The following is a 25,097-nucleotide window of genomic DNA, read 5'->3' as shown; positions in this document are numbered from 1 at the left end:
TTGAATATATTGAAAAAGGAGAACGGAAAAAGGGCGGAACTCTTAGTATATTTTTGGCTGCGTGGATCTACAACCGTCAATCATGCAATGTTTGTCATTTAATGAATTTGGGTTAGCTGTAAATGATAAACTCTGCTGAAATCAAGCGCATGTAATGTGAAGTCGATTCATATAACATATTCATACAATAACGATTCATATAAGAAAAACCATCATTCACACACAGTGGAGCACCTCAATGAAGTATCAATGTCACACCGATAGAGAAAGCCATAACTCAACACATAGTCTGGTAGAATACATGATTTAATTAACGACTAAATAAGTTAATGTCGTGTCTGTAGGATATTAAGGCCATTTTGGTTACTAAATGTAAACACACTGTCCATACTGATAATAGGGTGTCTGTGACGCTCCACCGCAATGTCATAGTCCTCCATAACCCTCTAGGGTTACTGCAGGGAGACCGGAGACAGCGGGCAGCTGTGGACGGTAGTAATCCAGACAGTCATGTGTCCCAGCATCCAATAAAATCATTCAGATCGTATTCACATTAGGTCTAACAACTCTTGTTCGACTAGAAACAACAGAAAAAAAAACTAAATATTGTATTGATATTGTCTCAGTGTCCGATTATCTATTGTACCTTATTGAAATGCATCTTCGCTTTTTTTTATATCAAAGCTGTAATTACTAATTATTTAGTAATAACAGATAACCTAATTGCCCAGTAAACGCTACAACCCTTCCCCGTTCTCGGATTGGTTAACGTGACGGCCATCTACGTTTTTCGCGTTCTCATTGGCTGTTCCTCTCACCGAGGAATTTATCTGAAATCGTTCGGAGTTAGTTCAGATGAGGAGCGTAGCTCGACCAGGTCGCAGTGAACAGACCCTCAAGACCACCTCTCATCGAACAGACCCTCACGACCAACCTCTCAGGTCCGGAAACTATGAGAAAGTCTTCATTTAGTATTTAATCTGAACAGAAGAGCGCGTGGGAGCCATGGAGCCGGAGGAGGAGAAACCTCAATATGGTAAACAATGAAGCGTGTCTTTAAATAGTCCTACGTAAGACCCTGCTAACTCTATTAATACTTACTTTACTACAACGCTTTTGCTATACAGTGCTGAAGTGGTGAGTATACTCCGTTTGGTCTGTTATCATGGAACACATTCTTAAATATATACATGAGTCTAACCGTTAGTGACACATGTCAGTATAAAGTCTGTTATTACCGACACACATGTCCTTGTATGTTATTATCTGACAAAGATGTCAGTATAAAGCCTGTTATTACATTACTGTTATTGCGTTACATTTCTATACACGGGATTCAGGTCGTAAGAACCCAGTCCTGGGACGCTGGTTCCAGTGAGTGTGTATGGACGGGGACAACGTCCCGTCCATTGAGTGTGTCGACTGGGACAATGTCCCGTCGAGTTAGTGTGTGGACTGGGACAATGTCCCGTCCAGTGAGTGTGTGTGGACTGGGTCAATGTCCCGCCCAGTGCGCGTCCGGGCGCCGCTACATTCCTCAGATTGGCATGATGGATAGGACCATTTGCTCACTGCCACGAGCATGCGAGCAATTACCGAATACTTGACACATAAAGCCTTTGTGTCTCAACTCAGCAACTGTGGCCTTTCTCCCTGCACTGAATTTAATAAGTGAATATTAAGGGCTTGTTATCTGTTACAGTCACAGGTCGTGACTGTCATGCATTGGCTCATAATCCACCCCCGTGTTGCTTGTCTTTCAGCACTCTTTCAGCACTTTCAACACATTAAGAGAACTTAGTGATGTAGTGCTATCACAACGTGTTGCAGACAACGTTAGTTGGGTGTTTTGTTGTGTTGTACTCAAGAAAACAGTAGGACCATATCTTGATGACATCATATATCTCTGGGTTCATAATGAGAATATTGTTCTTGTGTATATTTATTAGGGAGTGGCAGATATCATTGTAAACATAGTCACAGCATGTAGTGATGTGGTGCTGAAACAACGAGTTCAGTGTGGTGTTATGATGTGTTGTACTGAAGGAAGAGCTAGGACTTTATCTTGATGATGTTGTATATCCGTGGGTTCCTAATGAGGATATGGTTGCCTGTGCATATTGAGCAGGGAGTGGCAGATCTCATTAGACCGCCTGGTTGTTGTGAGTCTGCACTCTCAGCCTTGCAAACAGTCTTCTGCAATGAAACTTTAATGTGGCATTTTCTCTCTGCTTGTCTAGTGATCTCTCACTGATGCTTATTACAGCTCACTTAAAGCCCTACCAATCCCAAAAGAACAGCTCTGTTTAGCTACTGTACGGTTATCAGACAGTAGTTGCATTGCATGATGGATTTGCAGGAAACATACTTCTGAGACGCCCCAGAAGGCAGTAGCTATAGCGGAGAACAGAGAACAGAGAACAGCAGTACGTCTCCAACGCCGTCGTTACATCCTGTCACTTAGGGCATCCTAGATCTCGATCTAGGTCTTGATCTAGGAGGGCAGCCTGAGTTGCTGTAATCGAAACTGATCTCAGAACAAGCCTTCTGTTGTCTGTGCTTTGTGGTCACTGTGCATGTGGAAGTGGTTAAAACAGATTTTAAAACTATCTTAAAACAAGAAAAACACTTCTTGACTGCAAAGTCTCAGGTTCTATGGAATATCATCAATGCAAAAAACTCCTCAGGGTTTATAGAGTAGATTCCAAGATGGCTTTTCATGGATGATCAACACACATCACCCCTGGTGGTATAGTAGGGGCTCTCCATTCCCCTCAGAACTCATTCCACCCTGCTGCCCACATCAGACAGGATAAAGACAGAGTGCAGGTGTAGCACTAAGCATTAGACAGTAGAGACGACCGACAGGATAAACCATCCCAGTTCCTTCACTCACACAGTTCAGAGGTGGCAGCTCACTCAAGAGCCTTTCTTAACGTGGACATGACCTCCAACATGGGCAGTCTCTAAGTTCTCTGAGAGACTGGTTCCACATCTTGTAGTTATTTCAGTATATATTTACACCTAACAGGAAACCTCAATGAGAGGACGAGAAGCCAGGCATGGCCGTGCTGTTCTGCCTATAGCCAGGGGATGATTACTGGTCCTATTTAGAGGAGCACACTCCCTTCCATCTCTTTCATGTCGGCTTATACTTTGGGCATAATTGATGTGTTCATTTTCGTTGCAGCATTTTAGATCTACTACTTATGACTTGCAGAGAACATTTGAGCATGTAGTATCTGTACTGTACTTCAGAATTTGATGTTCACGAAAGTATGTTAACAACCACATACTACTACTACTACCACTACTACCTCTAATAATGACAATGATAGTTTGAGTGTGTGTGTTGGTGTGTTGGTGTGTGTGTGTGTGTGTGTGTGTGTGTGTGTGTGTGTGTGTGTGTGTGTGTGTGTGTGTGTGTGTGTGTGTGTGTGTGTGTGTGTGTGTGCGTGTGTGTGCGTCTCCACTGCCTCCCACTTGGTTGATGCAGGGCTGCCAGTTTGGGCCAGCATGCTCACCCCACACTGGCTGTATCCAAACCAGTGCCAGTGCTGGTGGTGACCACCCAGTAAGACCCTCAGTGGCCCCTTAGACTGGATTAGGCCAGTCGGATCTAGTCCACTTCCACCCCAGCAGAATCATGTGATCATGTTAACAAGCTGGTCTATATGCAGAATCATGTTAATTTAATAAGCTGGTCAATGTTCAGAATCATGTTATGTTAATAAGCTGGTCTATGTGCTGAATCAGGTTATGTTAATAAGCTGGTCTATGTGCTGAATCATATTATGTTAATAAGCTGGTCGATGTGCAGAATCTTTTTATGTTAATAAGCTGGTCTATATGCAGATTCATGTGATCATCTTAATGAGCTGTTCAACATGCAGCATGGCTACAATCTGCAGGACAAGGTCAGGTTCAACATGAATCCTTGTTGTATCGTAAATTATGAATGGAAGTTGAACAAAGACGAATGACACTAAAACTGTCTGGGTCTGAGATTGCGGATGGGCCTCATATCTGCCAATCAGAATTAGACAGAAGCATAAACAACGCGGCTAGCTGAAGTCGCTATCTTTAGTGCAGAGAAATCTGCATCTCACAGATTGCAGACCCAACCTCCACCACCAGGCACGTCCTACAATCGAGACATGCCCATTGCCCACCACAAGTTATTGCCACAGCCCCTGGTGTCTCACTCTTCCCATGATGCACTGCTGTCCCCACAGTGCCCCCATGCTCTCTGTCGCTCACATCCATTAGCGTGGAACAATGCAGGGACCAGACTCAGTGATTGGGTTACTGGTGGAGGCATGACTGTAGTCTAATGCTGGCATAGTGCTCGGAGAGCAGACCTCTGTGTTCACAGAGACTGGGAGCTTGAATCCATTACAGGTCTGTTATCTTGAAATTATATTTTTATCACGTATTAGATTACAAGTTAACTTTCCTCTGTGTATGTAGGCCCTGCGACCACATGCAAGCCAGTGTCACCTCAACAGGAAACAGCCAACGCTTTCTCCCTGGAAAGCATAACAAGCCCATTGTGTTGTTGCGGACTCCCTCTCTTACTCCTTTTACGCCAAGAAATGTCAGCCTCCTTCAGAGTCCCTGTTGTTGTTGTCTAAACTCAGCATCAACAACAGACCTGGGCTGAACCTTTACCAAACGTACTCTCCGTCTGAAATCTACGAGTCACAACCGCCCCAAAGCAAGAGGCATACAGTTGGGCCCAGAAAGAGTGGCGTGGTGAAGAACAGTAAGCAATATGTTCTTCTGGTTCTCAGACACCTGCTACTTTCACGGCTGTGTTCTGCAGCAACAACATGACCCGTGCTCTGGGTGCAGGCAGACAGTGGGGACACACTGATTGAGTGCGGTGTTCAGTGCCAGGCAAAACAGGGTCTCCATGGGGGTGGTCCTGGAGCCCTTGATCCACTGCGGGTCTATTGAGGTCACGGGGATCACAACTGTCTGTAGAGCTTACCCTACCACCTGCTCCCCTCACTGTGGCCACAGGGGGCTGGATTCTCTTCTGTGTCAGTCCCACCGTCCGAAGGTCGGGGCAGTCTGTCACCCTGGGGACCCTTGCTAGGAGACCCTCCGGAAGCTGTGCCTCCTCCAGTCTTTGGGACAGAGTGGGGGTCCCATTGAGGAACGAGGGAGGAGGTGAAAGTGGAATCTCTCCAGGGCTTAGACCATGGTTTCAAATCCAACCTTTTCTTCCTGAATCCAACCTTTTCTTCCTCAACTCTTCTTTCGTGGCCTCTCTCTCTTTCTCTCTCTCTCTCTCTCTCTCTCTCTCTCTCTCTCTCTCTCTCTCTCTCTCTCTCTCTCTCTCAGAGAGAGGGGGCGCCAGAGGATCAGGGTAAGGTTAGGGGGGCGTTTGCTCAAAAAAGGTTGAGAACCACTGGCTTAGACGGAGGATTGCTAATCCATCCCTACGTCTGGACCCTCCCACCAGTGATGTCACTAGAGGGTAGCAGGGTTACACCCCGCCCCCATCCCAGTGGGCTGATGATGCGGGTGCTGCTCTGGAGGAACACAACACTATCTGTTCCATCCAGTCGCCGTGTGGCTCACGACAGAATGGCCCGACGGGGACCTCCAAGGAGGGCAGGGGGCGCAGCCAGCAATGGGAACCCAAACCAGTGTCTGATCTGGGAACTCCCTGAGGAGCATGGTGTCTCTATTCCTGGAGGCGGAATGCAAGAGGCATCCGTTCTCCCCGGCGGCACCCACTGCGGCCCTCAGTGACTCACCAGTCAATGTTTGCAATGTTTCAGCATTTCACCAAGAAAGTGATTAGACTCTTTAACCACAGCGTCCCAAGGTATCAGCACTTTTTCAGGATTGAAACCTGTCTTTAAAAAGTTTCCTCCACACAGGAGCTTGTGTGAGGGTTTGTTTGGCTGGGACAGCAGCTAAACTCTGACTCATTTACATTGACATTCGGGGCGTTTTTCACTAAGTCCATTGGTCAGAAGAAGGAGAAACAACAATATAGCTCTGTCGGTACATTAAGGATTTTCATAGAAACAAGTGCCAAGCACTGACAGTCGCTAGGTTAACGCATTCCCCGTATTCAACAAAGATAGCTAGGATAAGATGCTACAAAATGTTAAGTACTATTTTTAAGTGCCAGGACGTACAACACAAAATAAGTGTGTACATTAAGTGTCAGGACGTACAACACCCAATAAGTGTGTAATAAGGGAGGAAGGGGTGTGTGCAGACTCATGGGAGGCGTCTGTTTTGTGTGCAGTAATACAGCTCATCTCTGTGGTCATCTCTGTGTATCAGAGATTATGGCATCATCACTTACCCTTAACTAGAGGAACTAGTGGGATGCTCACAACGCACACAGTACACCACCCCATGGACTGACCGTCTCACCGTCCGCTAGAGAGGGTTTTTTGGCCCGATGGCTCGGCACAAGGCCTGGAGAAGACCAGGTCTGTGTTTCATCTGTGTTTCATCATTCAGTCGTTGACAGTGGAAGGGCTTATCAGTGTTTCCACCTTCAGGCCGTCCTCTGATATGCAGACGAAGGTCACAGCAGAGTGCTGTCCTATGAGCTGGCATATATTTGACAGCGCATTTCGGATTCATGTTAATATATAACTGTTGGCCAGATAAGAAGCCACAAGCGAACTACTACTGAGCACTGCAAGTGTGGCGGGATGCACCTGCGTTCACGACGGGCCAACTCTCTCCGACCAACTCAGGCTGGGGCCAGGGAAGGGGAGACCAGGTCTGTGGAGGCCCTGAATACAGCTGCTGCTGCTGTGGGTGCAGCTGTCTCCAGCTGTTGTCTCTGCAGGATTACAGATGTTTCATAGACCGGCAGAGACTCTAGACTGACGCTAGACTGGGATCTGGTGCTGCTCTGTGAGGACCACTACTAAGGTCAAAGCCGATCCCCGGCTCCTCTTAGTGTCGAGGTGTCCCTGAACGAAGACGCCTCACCCTGACTGCTCCCGACGAGCTGGCTGTCGCCTTGCATGGCTGACACCGCCGTCGGTGTGTGAATGTGTGCATGAATGGGTGAATGTGAGGCAGTATTGTAAAGCGCTTTGAGTGGCCACTGATTAGAATGGCGCTGTATAAATGCAGTCTGATTACCATTCCACCCCTGCAGCTCAGGGCAGCCCTGTTGTGACGGTGAACATGCTGTTGTGGGGCAGAATGTAATGTTAAAACCCGTAGAGCAGTAACAGCCTCCTTTCCATTCGTCGGTTCTCTGTGGGTTGACCATCTGCAGCTCGGTTGGCTCCGTGGCGTTCTGCTCATTAAACTGCAGTGGAAAAGTCCCGTCAGCCTCAGTGATTCCTCTGCCTCTGCCAGCGTCGGGACTCTCAAAGCACTTTAGTTCAGTTCATTGTTTATTGTCGTGCAATGGAAACTCATTTGGCTGTAGCGCAGGATTCACATGTAAAAGATATACAACAATAATAATATGCTACATGGGTGGGACATATTTTTAAAGTTTTGTTGAATTCAGTCTGTTTGGCCCGAGTTCTGAATTCTGTTTGGTCTCGCGGGGAATTCAGTGTGTTTGGACATTAAACTAAGATGATCACAGAGTTTGAAGGCGAGACTGAAAGGCAGGGAGGGAAAGAGAGAGAGAGTTGCCAATACATAGCATTAATTCCAGCTAATGTGTTCCTTCAAGTTGGAATGTGAGCGGTTTCTGTCCGTATGCAACTGTAAATGAAATGGCAGTGCCTAGGCTCGTATTTGGTAGACTGTATGAGTGCTGCCGTTTGGCCGCTAGATGGCAGAAATGCCTTCCCACATTCTGGTCAGGCTGAGACAAACACACTCACTCACCTATGGTTACCAAGGAATGAATGCACATGGCCTAATTTCTTCAACAATATGCTATTTTTTTTTAACGTTGATCATTAAACTAAGAGTGATCAGTTTGGTTTTAAATGACACCCACTCTAGCAGTGCTTTCTAACCTGTCAAATCCAAGCTGATTCCATCCAGCACGCCTGTATCCAATCAGTCCTAATTAGCGCCCGCCCCCTGCCTGAAGCTCATCCCACCTATTCACAAACACATTTCACTGGAACTCAACGATACCACTTGCCCTGTGGTTGTTTCCTCCTCAACACATGGTTCTAATATGCTGAGCACTTGGCTTGGTATTTTGCAATATCCAAAATCTACTCCCACTCTCTCTCTCTGCCAATCTCAATCTCCAACCAACAAAGTAGGAAACAGGGGGGAGGAGCCGGGGGTGTGGCAGAACAGAGACAGCTCTGTGTGGCTCCGAGGCCGCTCAGTCTACCTGCTGCTGTAAGCTACACCCTGACCAGGAGCAGAGGAGCACACCTGGGAGAGAGAGACACAGAGACACCAAGGGGGAGGGGGGCAGGTAGACCAGAGAGATAGAGATAGCAGGCGGGGTGGATTGGTGGGTGGAGCGTCCGAAGCTCAGCAGGGACGGGTTGAACTGGTTTTCCCTCTCAGGCTACATGCGACTCGCTCTCCTCACAGGAACACGCCTCGCTCGCCCAGACGGCCCAGAGAGCAGGGAAGGGCAGGGAGTTGTTTCCCTCTCTTTAGTTTATCTGGATCTGACGGCTACTTGAAGCACAGCCATGCCCGAAGAGGAGTTCTACGGGAAGAATGGTAACTAAGCAGCGTGTGGTTGGTGTTTCGTTGAGTGTTGGCTGACAAGGTGTTGGGTGGGATCACTTGAATAATTGGCATATTCTGATTTGTGTTTGCGTTAGTCATCTCCACGGAGTGAGCTCGTGTGTGTGTGTGTGTGTGTGTGTGTGTGTGTGTGTGTGTGTGTGTGTGTGTGTGTGTGTGTGTGTGTGTGTGTGTGTGTGTGTGTGTGTGTGTGTGTGTGTGTGTGTGTGTGTGTGTGTGTGTGTGTGTGAGAGAGATTGTAAATCAGGAACCCACTGATACTGGCAACAGTGTTAATGTGTGTTTGAGAGCTGCCATGGGTGTTCCTGAGTTGGTCGAGCTACACGGCTAAAAGCTCTGTTCAGATGGAAAAGTCTTTAATGTTATTAGATGCACGACAATGGAGCCATGTGTTGCTGTGTGTGTGGCGGTTAGTTAAACTTGGGTAGGCTAGATTGGCTTAGGTTGGCTGTTCAGGCTGAGGTTAGCTGGTTACTCTAACAAGACCTATCTACTAGCGGAACAATGTTCAGTGTTGGTCACAACATCAACAGATCATCACAGATCACTCACTCACTCACTCACTCACTCACTCACTCACTCACTCAGGGTCCAGGGGATTTGAAGTTCTGTAGGTTGTCTCGTTAACATGCTGTGGTGTCAGCAGGAATACAATCTGTACTTTATTGATGAGCTGCTCAGAGAGGAGCTGCTCTGGGGGATAAAGACAGAATGATGATCGAGTATCTTAACGAATATATTAATTTGGACCTGCGTGGTTCAGCTTGGATTATGCCTCGAGATTCCTCACCTGCTGTGGTCCAATCAGAACCATGGCTCTGGTTCTAAAGGGGTTCTCATTGTACCAGTACTGTTGACCACACCTGACCTCCTCCAACCTCGCTCCAGACCTGAAGCTGAGGTCTGGAGGTCCTGGCATTACGAGGCAGCTCTCCTGCAGACCTGACGTAACCTTCTACCACTCTGCTGCTCGTCTTATCGGCCTCAGACAGAAGCACCTTATCAGGGCGGACAGGAACCAGTCCTCATTCAGCCTCCCAGTGCTGACCTGAGGCACGGGGAATCTCTCTGCGGGAAACTGTTCAGACTATATTTAAAACAGGAAAGCGAGGGAGCGGAGAGGCAGGTTCACAGCCACATTGTTGACCTATTTTCCTCCCCAGTGAACCAGTGGCTTACAGTGCAGTGGTAACAGAACCAGTGTAGTGGTTTACAGAGCACTGGAAACAGAACCAGTGTAGTGGCACTGGTAACAGAACCCATTGCAGTGGTAACAGAACCAGTATATTGCTTTACAGTGCAGTGGTAACAGAACCAGTGCAGTGCCAACAGAACCAATGCAGAGGCAGAACCAGTGTAGTGGTTTACAGTGCAGTGTCAACAGAACCAGTGCAGTGGTAACAAAACCAGTGCAGTGGTAACAGAACCAGTGCAGTGGTAACAGAACCAGTGTAGTGTTAACGGATCCAGTGCAGTGGTAACAGAACCAGTGTATTGGTTAACAGTGCAGTGGTACCAGAACCAGTGTAGTGGTTTATAGTACAGTGGTAACAGATCCAGTGCAGTAGTAACTAAACCAGTGTAGTGGTAACAGAACCAATGCAGTGGTAACAGAACTAGTGCAGTAGTAAAATAACCAGTAGGGTGGTGTACAGAGCAGTCGGAACAGAACCAGTGGGGAGGTTTACAGAGCAGTAAACCACTTCACCAACTAAGTATAAATATGGCAGAAAACGTTCCTGTGGTTCTCTCACTTTCCTTTGAAAGTGAAACAACATTTCTCATGTCACTACGATAAAGACACACTGGGGGTGTGGTGTGTGGTGAGTGTGTGTTGGTGTTGTTTGTGTTGGTGGACATCGACTTGCTTCTTATTGGTGGAGCCTGTGTGTAGGCTTCTCTCAGCGGAGGCAGACGGGACCGGACCCCTTAGACTTAGAGCGGTTCATCAGCATAAGGATTTAAATTTAGATTATGAGCAATCCTTTGACCCCTTCGGCCAATAGGAAGGATTTTGTGTGTGGTTGTGTCTAGCCCCGGGCAGAGGGGGGAGAGGGGGGTCATCTGATAGGCGTGTGTCTTTAACCTCTGACCCCAAGCTAACTCTGTGCCTTTTGTTGTTGTTTGGTTGAGTTGTGTCTCGTTGCAGTTGGTCTGCCTTCTGTTTTGTAATCAGTTTTTTACCACGAGTGTGGTGATACAGCATATGATGTCATCTCATCAAACCACATATTTTTAGGGCAGCACTTGGCTCAGCAGGTTAGCTGGTAGTCGGAAGGTTGCTAGTTTGATCCCTGGCTCCTCTTCGTTCCCCTAAGACACCTCCCCCTCACTGCTCCTGAAGAGCTGGCTTTTGCCCTGCGTGGTTGACTCCGCCGTCGGTGTGTGAATGTGTGTGCTTTGATTGGCCACTGCTTAGAAAAGCGCTGTATAAATGGTGCAGTCCATTTACTATTTATCTCCTGTCTGCAGGTGAGCCCCGCAAGTATGACCCCACCTTCAAAGGCCCGATCCACAGCAGGTGAGTCTTATCTCTGTCCCCCCCCTGTCCCTAATTGTGGTGTTCCTGTTTTCTCCCTCTGTCCTCCTCCATCCCCCTCACTCCAACACTCACTCCAACACTGATGTAGAGTAGAGCCAGATACTATTTCAGCCTCCACCTGCTTCCAATAGTTTAGCCCCGCCACCTCTTACCTGATCTCACTTCCTCCTGACTAATGTGCTTCTCTATCTATCTCGCCCAGTTCCTTTTGTTTTGTCTATCAGCACCACTAACCCCTGTGAGGCCCTTTGTCTCTGATACACAAACACAGCGTCCACCCTCCTTTCCTATCGCTCTTGAAGTGTATAGTGCCAATAAATGTCTTGAACTGGTGCATCATTTGTCCCTCCTACGTTCTTATCGATGTATAGTGTTGAAGCTCTGGCTCCAGTGAACCATCTTAGAAAGGCATCCTGAATAGTTTATCTCATTTAAGCCATTTCATCTTCCGTGGCTGCACGTGTCATGGTTTGTATCGTGGTCCTCACATCATGGGTTTGATAAAGGCTGTTATGTGCATCCTTACTGTCTGATGTTTATGTCTGCACCAAACAGGCCAGGAACCTCTTTAGTGTTGTCATGTGTAGCGTGTTCTGAGTCCTCTGTCCTGTCCCTCCTCACTCCAGGGGCTGTACGGACATCGCCTGCTGCGTCCTCTTCATCGTGGCAATACTAGCCTACGTGGCGGTGGGGATCCTGGGTAAGGAGTCCGGTCGGCCACGAAGGGGTTCAGGCTACATGGAGCTCTCCACACACTCCTAGCCTGATATCTAACGGGCTGTGAAGCCCTGGGAGAGGGCATCGTAATGAAGAGATGAACATAGATGACATTTACATTTAGCAGACGCTTCTATCCAAAGCAACACAATCAGTACATTAGTCAGAGAAAAGAGAAAGATAAGCAGAGTCTAGGTGTATTCTGAACAAGTTAGGCAGATTTGAGTTGAACTCTATTACTTGTGAGGGAGACTGGATGCAGGCTCTAGCTCGTTCTGAGAGGTGATGAGGCTAACTTTCTGGTTGAGCAACATGACCGTAGGAAACACTTATTGTTGCTTTGTCATCGCGCGATAATCCTTATCGTCCTTCCTCTCTGGTCTCTGCTGAGCCATGAACCCGTATCAATACGGGACCGGCTCTCCCAGTCTTCTGGGCAGCTAGGGCTCTCTGAAGTATTGGACAAACAGGGTTAACCTCCTACTGAGGACATGGCCCTCTGTGGCTTCATCACTCTCACAAACCAAACTGTAGATCCCAATCTCACATTTAGATTCCGATCTGGATGAACGGAGCGTCACGCTGTCTTCTGCTTCATATTAGTTTCGACCAATCATGTGGTGGGAGACGGGGCTCCGTGACTGGTGATTGGCCGACACTAGCTTGGCCACCAGTAGTGAATTATACAAAAGTCTCTTTAAAGTTTTGGGATCCACACTGTGTAGACGGGGTGCGTAGGAATGCACTTCTGACATTCTCATCCATTTGAACAAATTAGTTTCTTCTTTACCATTACATCATGACGAAACAGGCTGTAAAACTGCCATTCATCGTGGAGTTTGTGGTTTCCGGCGGGGCAGTGTGTGGTCTCCTCCCAGGAGTTCTGCTTTAACATAGTTCTCAGGCCAAATGAGCCATTGATTACATTTGCATTTATGTTTAGCGGCTTTTATCCGAAATGACTTGCAATAAGTACATTTGTCAGAAGATGGAGAAACAACATCGATCGCTGTCGATACAATAAGGATACAACAGAGATCGGATGCTACACAATGCTAAGGTGTGTGTGTGTGTGTGTGTGTGTGTGTGTGTGTGTGTGTGTGTGTGTGTGTGGTGCAGCCTGGTCCCAGGGCGACCCCAGGAAGGTGATCTACCCCACGGACAGCAGGGGGCAGTTCTGTGGGCACGCGGGCACCCCTCTGGAGTGAGTATCGTTGATGAAGAATCACTCTGGTCGTCATGGAGATGAACTCTTGACGTGAAGCATCCCTCTGGTTGTCATGGAGATGGACCCTTGACGTGTCTCTCCCTCCACAGGAAGAAGCCTTTGCTGTTCTACTTCAACATAATGAAGTGTGCCAGTCCCATGGTGCTGCTGGAGTTCCAGTGTCCCACGACGCAGGTCTGGACTCCACTCATCCCATTCTCCTCCTCCTCTTCCTCCCAGTCTCCTCCTCTCCCTCACAGTCTCCTCCTCCTCTCCCTAAGTCTCCTCCTCCTCTTTGTAGATGTGTGTTTGTGACTGTTGTTGTGTGTTTGTGACTGTTGTTGTGTGTTTGTGACTGTTGTTGTGTTTGTGACTGTAGATGTGTGTTTGTGACTGTAGAAGTGTGTTTGTAACTATAGTTGTGTGTTTATCTATAGATGCGTGTTTCTGAATGTAGTTGTGTGTTTTTATCTGTAGATTTTTGTTTGTGACTGTAGTTGTGCGTTTGTGACTATAGTTGTGTGTTTGTGACTATAGTTGTGCGTTTTTTTTCTATAGATGTGTGTGGCAAAGTGTCCTGATAAGTTCATGACGCTGGTGAAGGCTCGCCTCATCCCCTCTGAGTTTGAGTACTACAAGCAGTTCTGCAAGGAGGGGGTGACCAACCAAATGGTGAGTCAGGACCCTGGACTGACCCGTCCTGGTTTGGATCCTCAACAACACACACACAGACAGACACTAACATACACAACACACTAACATACACAACACACACACATCCGCAACACACACACACCCATCCACACATCCAGGTCAGATACAGATCATCAGGAGCAGGTCGGGTCAGGGCTCCTTGCTGTAGGATGCCAACAGGGAGACTATTTCCTGTAATCTTAGCCTGGGAGATGTATTCCCTTCTGTGTCACAACACTGTAGAACCCTGAAGAAGGTTAAATGGGTGTAAACGTGTTGGATGGTCTCTGTCTGTTCCAGAGTGTTCCTGATATCCTGAAGGGAGGTCTATGCCCGGCCATGTTAACCCCCAGCAAGTCCTGTGAGTGACACCCCTTCACACACACCCTCCATGTCCCAGTGTCTGCAGCGGCTGGAGCTCACTGCTTTAAATGTTGTCCAACATCCTGTCTGTAGTCGTTCACTCCTCATCTACACCGCACTGCCACAGAGCTTCACACACAGCTGGAGCCTTTAATCAGCACTCACAATAAAGTGTGTGTGTGTGTGTGTGCAGTCACTAGGCGGTGTTTCCCTGCCCTGGCTGGGAAGGACGGCTCCATCACGGTGGGGAACAGCTCCAGGTTCGACGACGGGACCGGGACCATAAGGGAGGCCAAGGACCTGGTGGACGGGGTCAAGTATGTAGACCACCACACGGCCCCGGACCACCACATGGTCCCGTACTAGAGACTCACTAGTCCTTGAGGGTGGAACCCAAAGTTCACAATTACTATACTTAATATCTTCAAAATACACCCTGAGAGAACCCTGCTGACAGGTCAGTCTTAAATGACCTCTCTATCGTCCTGTCAGATGATCACCACCATTGTGACTCTGGTGGGCGGGCAGTCTGTGGTGTGTCAGGTGACAGCAGCATGCAGCTGGTTGCCCTGGAGACACTACGGAGTCGTTAGCCTTGTAGCGCGCTGCGGCATGTCAGGAGGAGTTCATAAACACAGTCAGCAGGGAGCCGTAGAACCAGTCTGGCTCTGTCACCCTGTCACCCTGTCACCCTGTCACCCTGTCACCCTGTCACTCTATCACTCTGTCACTCTGTTACTCTGTCACTCTATCACTCTGTCACTCTTATCACCCTGTCACTCTTATCAATATCACCCTGTCACTCTTATCACTCTGTCACCCTGTCACTCTATCACTCTGTCCCTCAGCACCCTGTCACTCAGCACTCTGTCACTCACTCACACTGTCACACTGATTCACCCTGTCACTCGGATTCACCTTGTCACTCGGATTCACCCTGTCACTCTGTCACTCTGTCACCCTGTGACTGTCACTCAGCACCCTGTCACTCACTCACCCTGTCACTCGGATTCACCCTGTCACCCTGTCACTCTGTCACCCTGTCACCCAGATTCACTTAAACTCACCCTGTCACTCAATCACCCTGTCACTCAGACTCAACCTGTCACTCAGACTCAACCTGTCACTCTTATCTCCCTGTTACTCAGACTCACCCTGTCATTGAGATTCACCCTGTCACTCTTATCACCCTGTCACTCTCCTCAGGAACGCCACGGTGGTGATGGAGGCACGGCAGGTGGTCATGAAGGTGTTTGAGGACTACACCCACTCCTGGTACTGGATCCTGCTGTAAGGCTTCCATCCGCTCCTCCTTCTGGTTACTGGCTACCGGTTAAAGGCTCTACTGTTTTCTCGCTCTACTGGTTAATGGTTCTACTGTTTACTGGCTCTGTTTACTGGCTCTACTGGTTAAAGGCTCTACTGTTTACTGGCTCTACTGGTTAATGGTTCTTGTGGTTAATGGTTACTGATCTCCGCTGGGTAATGACTGTACTGGTCCCGTTTTCTCCCAGTGGTCTGGTGATCGCCATGCTCACCAGCCTCCTCTTCATCGTCCTCCTGCGCTTCCTGGCGGGCATTATGGTCTGGGTGATGATCGTCATGGTGATCCTGGTCATCGGCTACGGTAAGCCCCGCCCTGACCCCACCAGGGTCTGTTCTGTCACTCAAACATGGGTTTCCTTTGAACTATTGGGTTATTAGTGTTCTGTCCAGCGTTCCTTCATCCTTATCCTGACGACCTAGTAAAGTCCCCTAAAATAACATGGCATATTTCAGCATTTTGGTTCAAACTAGCTTGATAAGTATTTCCTATTTTTTCGTCAGTGTGTCAAAGGAAGACTCTTACAACAATATGTATGCATTAAAACACGGCTCTCTTGGTGAGTGTTACGGCCACCCTTACAACACGGCTCGCGATCCGGCGGCCCGCAACGTATTAAGAATACATAGACCAAAGTTCCCGATCACAATAGTGGTGACGTTTATTTCACAGAACTTCCAACAAAAGGACACTCATTAAAGAAACAAAAAGGTTGGACGAAGCCTGGGCCAGCCACGCATTGGGCCGTCGAAGCCAGCACTTCCTCCCTACAGTTCCCATCCTCCGCTATATAAAACAAATACGAAAACCAATAGCAGTCCTCCAAGCAGGATTCAAAAGGCAGCTCGGGTCAGCGTGAAGACGCCAGAATGAGAGACCCCATCGGGAGCACAGGCCACGCCTTAAGTAGCCGTAGCTCCACCCCCAGGAATCGGGAACACCTGCGAGGACAGAAGAGAATAGAGCGGGTGGAACAAGAAGAAAAAGGGGAGGCGCGTAACAGTGAGGTCACGTATTGGTTGAATGGGTAACTTTGAACTTTGAAATAAAACGGAAGCCTGACCTCAAAGTACGTGATATGGAGATGAACTAGCAACTGAGAACCTAACCAAAGATAGAAACATGAATTTTCTTTGTATGAGAATGGTGTCAGAGAGTGTCTTCTTGCACCCCCCAAAAACACAAACATTTTGTTCACCATACAATAGTGTTTCTAAATCGCTAGTCTGTCGCCCCCTGGTGGCGGCTGCAGGTATCTTCCACTGCTACATGGAGTACGCGGCACTGAAGGGGGAGGCGGGCTCTGACGTCACCCTGAAGGACCTGGGCTTCCAGACAGACATCACCGTGTACCTGCAGATCAGACAGACATGGCTGGCCTTCAGTGAGTACACACAGACAGACAAACGCACACACATAAACACACACATAGACGAGAAACGCTCTGACAGCTTGGGGCCCTCTGTCTCTCCGTCTCTTTGTCTGTCTGCCTGTCAGTCTCTCCCGCTCGCTCACCGTCTGTCTCTCTCTCACCATCTCTCTCTCCCTCCAGTGATCATCCTGGCCATCGTGGAGGTGGTCATCATCCTCATCCTCATCTTCCTCAGGAAGAGGATCCTGATCGCCATCGCCCTGATCAAGGAGGCCAGCAGGTCAGTCCTCAGAGTGCTAGAGCGTGGAGCGTGGAGAGTAGACCTCTGAGCGCTAGAGCCCCCTAATGCTCCATCGATCCCGGCGGTCTGGTGGTGCCTCTCTGGTGCTGCTCTGAGCAGCTAATGGCTAACACTACAGAGGATGTCGTTAGAGCAGGAGACGCAGCATTGATCCACTCAGTGTGTCTCCTTTTGAATCTGAGTTTGCTCTACCTGGTTTCAAATCGACCGGTTTCTATGTGGATGATTTCTTCTTCTCTGGTATATTGAGAAGATTTCATCCTTATCTATGGATTACTGCCATCTTATAGATAAATGTGTCCCTCTATCCATTCCCTGAGCATGTTGTAAACCACAAATTAAACAAGCATCTATAATTAAACACCCAATTAATCATCAAATGAATCCCGAAAAAAAAAAATTGAAATCTGCAAATTATTGTAAATCTCAGTCAACTTACATTTATCTGTGTCCTGTTTTACTATAAAGATTTGAGACTTAACTTTCCTCTAAAGACCACATCCTTGTCTTGGACTAGCCCCCGGAGAATTGAGACTGGTCTTAGACTAGCCCCCAGAAGCCTTGAGACTGGACTTGGACCCAGAGGCTTAAAGAAGTATTGGGACCTGGTCTGGTCTGACGGTTGTTTCCTCCACAGAGCCATCGGTCACGTGATGTCGTCCCTCTTCTACCCCCTGTTCACCTTCCTGCTGCTGGCCATGGTGATCGCCTACTGGGCCGTCACCGCTGTGTATCCTCCCAGCCCCTGCTCCTCATCACCACTGTTTACTGAGCAGTTCAAAGGACCACGACTCCATACCACCTGGGCCGTGGCCTCGTACAGGACCTGGTGCTCTGATTACAATGGTTGTTTAGTACAAGGTTTACTGGTATATTTCAGGCTGGCAGTGTAACAAGTTTCTTATTTGAAGGAACAATGTTATTTTCAATATAAACCTTCTTTGTAGCCATGTAACCATGATGACTGTAGGGCAGTAGAATCAGAGGTTTGAGGATTCGCGGGGGCAGAATGCTGCTTCCCAACATCACACGCGTTGTTCAAGTCTAATGAGCAGACCTCCACCTCCCTCACACTGACACACATACTGACGCACCACTGACACACCAGGGTGCATGTTTCAGTAGTTCCTTCGTTGGTTCCTTAACAAACCAGTTTCCTGTCCACCTCCAACGAGCCGGTGTACAAGGTGTTCAACGAGACGGAATGCATGCACTCCAGGATGAACTGTGAACCTGCCGTGAGTTGTTGTATTATAAACATTATGATGTTGTACATGCATACATACATGCATGCACACACAGACCTTCTGGTAGATCATGCATGCATGCATGCATGCATGATCTACCAGAAGGTCTGTGTGTGAAGGACGGGTGGTAGACCTTCTGGTACCAGACAACATGAGGTACAGGAAGGTCCACCTCCTGGTCCTGACCCTCGTGTCCCCCTCTCTGCAGAACTTCTCCACCAGCGCCATGAAGGCGGACTGCCAGGACTCGGAGTGCCTGTTTGCGTTCTATGGCGGGGAGACGGCGTACCACAAGTACCTGATCGGCCTGCAGTTCTACAACGTCTTCCTCTTCTTCTGGTGCGCCAACTTCGTGACGGCGTTGGGCCAGATGACGCTGGCCGGGGCCTTCTCCTCCTACTACTGGGCCTTCGTCAAGCCCGACGACATGCCCGCCTTCCCCGTGTTCGCCGCACTGGGCCGTTCCCTCAGGTAGGACCGCCTCCTTAGCTAGGACCTCCCCCTCCCTCAGGTAGGACCTCCCCCTCCCTCAGGTAGGACCACCCCCTCAGGTAGGACCGCCTCCTCAGGTAGGACCTCCCCCTCAGGCAGGACCGCCTCCTTAGGACCGCCCCCTCAGGTAGGCCTGGTGGTTGGGCAAACCACTGGACTACCACTGGTTTAATAAGGAGAAAACATGTTTTGTTAAAATGTCCCATTATGGCATTATGCAGGATCGTACATGGCAAGCCTTGCTCTCACTCTTGGTCTGTCTGTCTCTCAGGTATCACACAGGTACTCTGGCGTTCGGCTCGCTGATCCTCTCCATCGTCCAGATCATCAGAGTCCTGCTGGAGTACATTGACCACAAACTCAAAGGTCTCTTTTCCCTCCTCCCCTCTAGAGACCTCCATGTTTACATTGTTCTCTCCTAGAGCCAGCATAGCAGAGCATATCTAGGGCAGCGTGGTCTGAAGTACCCTGGATTAAAGCTTCTCTGTGAAGGAGCAAGCTATAATACTATGGATTAAAGGTCCTCCTAAATCAGTGGTCCACAATCTTCTTTGCCCTACAGACAAGGATTTTTAGGTTGTTTATATTTTGGATTAAGTTCAATTATTCAAATGTTATCCATCTTCATTTTGAGCTGGGCTCTCTCATAAGTGGTTTGGGTGGTCTGTGAGCAGCAGGTCATGTGCATGAAGATGCTTTCTGCTAATGGCCACCATGTTTCAGTGTCTCTAAGTGGCGGAGAGGCTCATGGCTGATTTCTCGTCTTCAGGAGCACACAACAAGTGCACCCGCTTCCTGCTCTGCTGCCTCAAGTGCTGCTTCTGGTGTCTGGAGAAGTTCGTCAAGTTCCTCAACAGGAACGCCTACATCATGGTGCGTATGTGGTGGGGCCGCACAGCCATCCCCCATCTTTACTCAACAATAAAACACAAACACAAGCTCTTCATCTTATTCCACCATCTTTACTCAACAATACCACACACACGAGATCTTTCATCTTCATCCACAATCCTTATCCAAACAACACACGCGGATAAGGTGTACAAGCGTGTAATGCCTACCTCTTTCCCCTAGGTGGCGATCTACGGTAAAAACTTCTGCACCTCAGCCAAAGACGCCTTCTTCCTGCTGATGAGGAACATGATCAGGTGTGTGGGGAGTCCGTCATGCTCTGGTGATCAGGGGTCTGTTTCTGAAGTCTTTATCTGAGCTCTAATGCGTTCATGGTACAGGGTCGCTGTTCTGGACAAGGTGACAGACTTCCTGCTGTTCCTGGGCAAGCTGCTGATCGTGGGGATAGTTGGTGAGTTCAGGAGACCACCGTCTCAGACACCATTTGTCACACGTTTACTCTTATTTAGTTTATGTTCGCGTCTTTATGGTATAGACCCTCCACTGGGTATAAGTCCTGATGTTCCGGAATGTTCCTCTGCTTCCTCCTCAGGGATCTTTGCCTTCTTCTTCTTCTCCGGCCGTGTGAAGGCGTTCGAGGACACCGCGCCACACCTGCACTACTACTGGGTGCCAATCCTGGTACGTCCACCCCTCGAGGCTGGGTTTCACCCATCGGCCCCTGTGGTTCACCTTGTTTACCTGTGGTTCACCTGTGGTTCACCTTGTTTACCTGTGGTTCACCTGTGTCTCCCCTGTACTGTTCCTGTGTGTCTCCCCTGTACTGTTCCTGTGTGTCTCCCCTGTACTGTTCCTGTGTGTCTCCCCTGTCCCTCTGTGTGTCTCCCCTGTCCCTCTGTGTCTCCCCTGTCCCTCTGTGTGTCTCCCCTGTCCCTCTGTGTGTTTCACCTGTACTGTTCCTGTGTGTCTCACCTTTGTGTCTCACCTGTACTGTTCCTGTGTGTCTCACCTGTCCCTCTGTGTCTCCCCTGTCCCTCTGTGTGTCTCATCTGTACTGTTCCTTTGTGTCTCAACTGTACTGTTCCTGTGTCTCACCTGTCCATGTGTCCCTGTGTCCCTGCAGACGGTGGTGGTGGGCTCCTACCTCATCGCCCACGGGTTCTTCAGCGTCTACGCCATGTGTGTGGACACCCTGTTCCTCTGCTTCTGTGAGTGGCTCCCGTCTCTGCTCAGAGAACCGTCTGTACCGAGGCCTTTAGGAGGTGCATGTCGCTAAGGGCAGGGAGGGCTTAGACCAGGGCTCTCAACTCGCGGCCCGGGGGCCTATTGAGGCCCGCGGGATAATATTTTGTGGTCCCCTACTTGACATCAAACTTTAGAGTTAGTGTGGCCCGCGCGTTGTTGCCAAACGCACATTTTTGCTGAGTCGCTTGCCACGCTTTTTTATTCCTTGTGATAGGGTGACCAGATGTCCCGGTTTTGCCGGGACGGTCCCAATTTTGAGTTGCGTGTCCTGAGTCCCTGAGTCCTGAGTCCTGAGCCCAATCATTAATTTAGATTGGGTCAGTTGTACTACCTTTTTTTTGTGGAATACTTGATGTGGCCAAGCCTGACCCAGACTCTACCTCCAGCAGCCCCCAGGTAAATTGAGTTTGAGACCCCTGGCTTAGACCCTGTTGAGGAGGTCTGCAGGTAGAACAAGGACATTGTGGAGTCGAACCCCTTGCCCCCATCACCACTCTGTACATTTAACCATGGCCTCCCACCGAGCGGCCCCGCGGTTTAAGGCCGAAGCACCACCGGGGCAGGAGGCTTTGAACCAGCAACCTCAGAGCCTCAAACCTCGACCTCTGACCTCTATATCTTCACTCCTGCTTGGCTGCTGTTCTCAATCGCATGCTCACTGCAACGGACTCTTTTATAAACAGCACAACATTTTATAAAAAACGACACAACCTTTTATAAACGGCGCAACCAGTTTTTAAACGACACAAGCTTTTATAAACGACTTAACCTTCATGCTAATGGTATGCTAACATGTTACTGGAATGCTAAAGCACTTATGGTGTCCTTACGTGCTACTGGGATGCTAACGTGGCACTGGCTTCTAAGCGCTAACGCTGTTCTTACGTGCTACCTGGTGTTTAACTGTCTTTGGGTGCTCGCCTGAATTTCTATTTCTTTGTCTCCCTTCCTCTTTTTGTCTCCTTCCTGTCCCTTCCTTCACTCCTCCTCGTCTTCGTCCTGCACTCCCATCCTCGTCTTTCCCGGTGTTTTGACCCAATAACCTCCTGCGATGACCCCCTAACACACACACACACACACTGCACGGCCCCCCCAGGCGAGGACCTGGAGCGTAACGACGGCTCGGCGGAGCGGCCGTACCTCATGTCCTCCACGCTGCACGACATCCTGTGGGAGGACAAGGAGCTGCCGGAGAGCCAAGGGGTCGAGGAGGAGGGGGACCCCCCGCCCAGTGAAGCACAGATCTAACACCGGGGGGGGTTAGGGGACGATTGGGCGTGTCTGGGAGAGACGGCGCTTTAGATGGAAGAGGAGACGTGGAGCAGATGACATCACTTCCTTTTTGGGGGTCTTAACGAAGTCATGATTTGATTGGTGGAGAGCTCTGTCCACCAGGACGGGGTTAGGGGTCTGTATCAGGGGGTCCCCCTGTCTCCAGGCCATCTGCATTGGGGTGGGGGGGGACTCTGGATAGGGGGGCTGATACGAGGTCACCATGGAATCCTTCTGGTGGTCTTAGTTTCGCTGCTAGTTGTTTCGTAGCCGCTGAAAAAAGCTTTATTTTTGAATTGCAAGATCAGCTAATTGATCAACTAGGAGACATGAGTGCAGTAATAATCAGTTCATCACTGCAGTGTTGAACTGATCGATTAAGTTCCAGTGCCTTGGACCAATAGGAGCCTGAAGCCTGACGTGCCTGTTTAAAGTCTCCGTCCTGTTTACAATCAATACTCTGGTTGTCTGTCTCCCACTGCGCTGCTACTTTACTATGTTTTCTAAGCACGAGTTCTCGGCCATAGTGGTTTTGTATCTTATGAACACTTCAACGTTAGCACTAGAGTTTAGTAGTGATCACTCTGATCAACGTTGGCTAGCGATGCTAAGCTCCGCCTTTTTGTTTGGGTTGCCGTCGACCGTGTTCGTAGTGAAGTTATCGGTACTGATTTGCATTAAAAGAGATCCATGTCAATAGCAAATCACTCATTCAATTAATGTTATTATTGTATATATTGTCTAATTTAATAAAGAAATGTAGATTGGATCCAAATCAAGGTAACATCTCTTTTGTAGTTTGTCTTAATGCTTTCAAAAGGTTATTTTAATGTTTGCGTGAGAAAGAACCTTTGTTAAACCCTCTTAAAGCTTGATTTGTTCTCTGTTCAGTCTAAGCCGCTCATCCTCCTCTTCTGTGTCTCTCAGTGGAGGATCTGGAGCGGAACGACGGCAGCGCAGAGCGGCCGTATCTGATGCCAGAGAGCCTCCGCAAGACCCTCAACAAGAAGAACAAGACGCCGCCGGCGGAGTAGAGCGCCCTCTGCTGGCCGGGTGGCGGACATTTTAATCCAGCTGTTCGGTTTTTCTTTTTTTTCTTTTTTTTTTGAAAGCGGAGATTTATTGCTGTTGGCAACAAGTGCCTGCTTTTGACAATCGGCAGTCACTCGTGTTTTAATGTCTGACCTGAATCTGTCGAGACTTTGTGTGCCTACAGCTGCCGCCGCTAGGGGGAGACAAAGGGACGTCCCTCCGGTCCCACCGAGTCCCCGCGTCCCTCCTGCTGTTCTGTTGTTTTAATGCGGCCCGGTGTTCAGTGTCATAGTTGTGGAGGTGAATTTGAGTTTTTGAAGGCAATTAACAGTTGAATACGGTTTGGTGTGTTTATATTCCTGTTTATTAAAGGATTAGTTGTTTATTTAACCATGATATATTTGAATTATTTTGGAGATAGTTATGTTACAAACAAAGCTTGTAATGGAACTCGCTTTTTTAAATTTGTTTTGCTGTTTAAATAACCTTCCTTAAATCAGGTTAAATATTTATCCTGTTGATACCAAATATTTTTGTAATCTGTGCCAAAGAGTTACTGCCGACCTCCAGGAAACGGGGTCATAGCTGGGAGGTCAAAGGTCAACATAAGTGTAGGGAGACCGTAATGCTGTAAGCTTGATGTTAGCTATGTGTGTGTTTTCCTGTGGAGTTTTGTTCAGCATGTTTCTGAAATAAAACCTTTTTTTTACTGCTGACGGCTGCTTTTCTCTTCCCCGGGTATTGAACCATCAGCCTGATGGTTCAACACCCGTTCCCCCAGACCAAGGCTCTCACTCTGCCGAGGCTTTTTATCATGATGACAGGACTCAGATCTTTGCCCTGTGATGCAATCTGCAGTGAACATGTACTGCTGATTCAGAGAATCAGGACCTGGCAGCAGAGAGCGGGCTGTTAACCGGGTGGTTAACCGGGTACAATCGACTGATGGATGTTGGCGTTCCTTTAGTTACAGAGAAAAGGGTACATGGACTTTGGTTTTAGAAATTATAAAAATAAACGGGACAAACCATTCTTTGTGGGGTTAGAATGTCTAGCTGCTGGAATAGACGGACAAAGATCACTTTAGTGTCCCGTCTCCCATGGAGATTAGTTAAATATATGGTTCTAGCCGTCCGGCCCCATTGTTAGTGTTCTTCTGATGTGCATTGTGTTTACCAGTGGTCGCCCTCAGGGTATAGTTATTATGATTCTTGTTATGTTGATTCATCTTTATTGCCTTGGTAACAGAGCCTTGAAACAGAAACAAACAAACGTGATAAACAGAACGTCAGCAGCAGTGTCCGATTGTGGCCCTGGGGCCACCGTCCATTCAGTGGGGCCGTAACCCTCCCTCCCTCCATTCAGTGGGGCCGTAATTCAACCTTCGGGAGGACCTGAAGGCTGGTGAGATGTTGTGACGCAGGGCGTTCCTGCTCTTATCTAGGACACATCTTATGACAGGGCGGCCAACAAGCCTTCACTTTTTATTCAAAATGATCCCAACCATGACCTACATTTTCTAATTTATCAAATTTGATCAAATTCAAGGTAACTGCACGTTTTAAAAAGTAGGCTATTCATTTCAAATCAATTTCTATGAACCAGGAAGCAAGTTTATCATGGTGGCTGAATTAATGTCCCTGTTTATTTCTAAGGAATTTCAGGATATTTGTGTGTGAAACTGTGTTCAGTTGTGTAGTCGCTGGAATAGTTGACACACACAGCCTTATAATGTAATATATATAAAAATATTAAGCAAGTG

The 25,097-nt window shown here is 48.4% G+C and overlaps 1 protein-coding gene across 5 annotated transcripts; it reads left to right on the top strand.

Moving 5' to 3' along the window:
• Nucleotides 1-818: 818 nt before the first annotated feature.
• LOC132451551 (choline transporter-like protein 2) lies at nucleotides 819-24,051 on the top strand. Of its 5 annotated transcripts, none has more exons than XM_060044096.1 (22): nucleotides 819-1,036; nucleotides 11,149-11,197; nucleotides 11,845-11,918; nucleotides 13,055-13,139; nucleotides 13,253-13,337; nucleotides 13,701-13,814; nucleotides 14,136-14,196; nucleotides 14,392-14,515; nucleotides 15,405-15,488; nucleotides 15,713-15,825; nucleotides 16,775-16,906; nucleotides 17,075-17,174; nucleotides 17,833-17,925; nucleotides 18,349-18,433; nucleotides 18,651-18,913; nucleotides 19,206-19,300; nucleotides 19,704-19,807; nucleotides 20,009-20,082; nucleotides 20,167-20,237; nucleotides 20,379-20,467; nucleotides 20,910-20,994; nucleotides 22,128-24,051. In XM_060044096.1, exons 1-22 carry the CDS (start codon nucleotides 1,006-1,008, stop codon nucleotides 22,277-22,279), a joined length of 2,163 nt encoding a protein of 720 aa, XP_059900079.1. In that variant the 5' UTR covers nucleotides 819-1,005; the 3' UTR covers nucleotides 22,280-24,051. The 5 variants fall into 5 exon arrangements, with proteins under 5 accessions (XP_059900079.1, XP_059900117.1, XP_059900096.1 ...); XM_060044134.1 differs by having other exon boundaries at nucleotides 820-1,036; nucleotides 23,231-24,051; XM_060044113.1 differs by lacking the exon at nucleotides 819-1,036 and adding an exon at nucleotides 6,416-6,461.
• Nucleotides 24,052-25,097: the final 1,046 nt, after the last annotated feature.

The sequence above is a fragment of the Gadus macrocephalus genome, chromosome 2, assembly GCF_031168955.1.
Source record: "Gadus macrocephalus chromosome 2, ASM3116895v1".
Lineage (NCBI taxonomy): Eukaryota > Metazoa > Chordata > Actinopteri > Gadiformes > Gadidae > Gadus > Gadus macrocephalus.
The sequence above is the reverse complement of the archived record's forward strand: the minus strand, read 5'-3'. Positions and strand labels throughout refer to the sequence as shown.

Coding starts and splice junctions, on each gene's coding strand:
- LOC132451551 (XM_060044096.1), top strand. CDS start 1,006: ATGGAGCCGGAGGAGGAGAAACCTCAATATG. Junction 15,826..16,774: donor GATCCTGGTCATCGGCTACG/GTAAGCCCCGCC, acceptor TGGCGGCTGCAG/GTATCTTCCACTGCTACATG. Junction 20,468..20,909: donor ACTACTGGGTGCCAATCCTG/GTACGTCCACCC, acceptor GTGTCCCTGCAG/ACGGTGGTGGTGGGCTCCTA.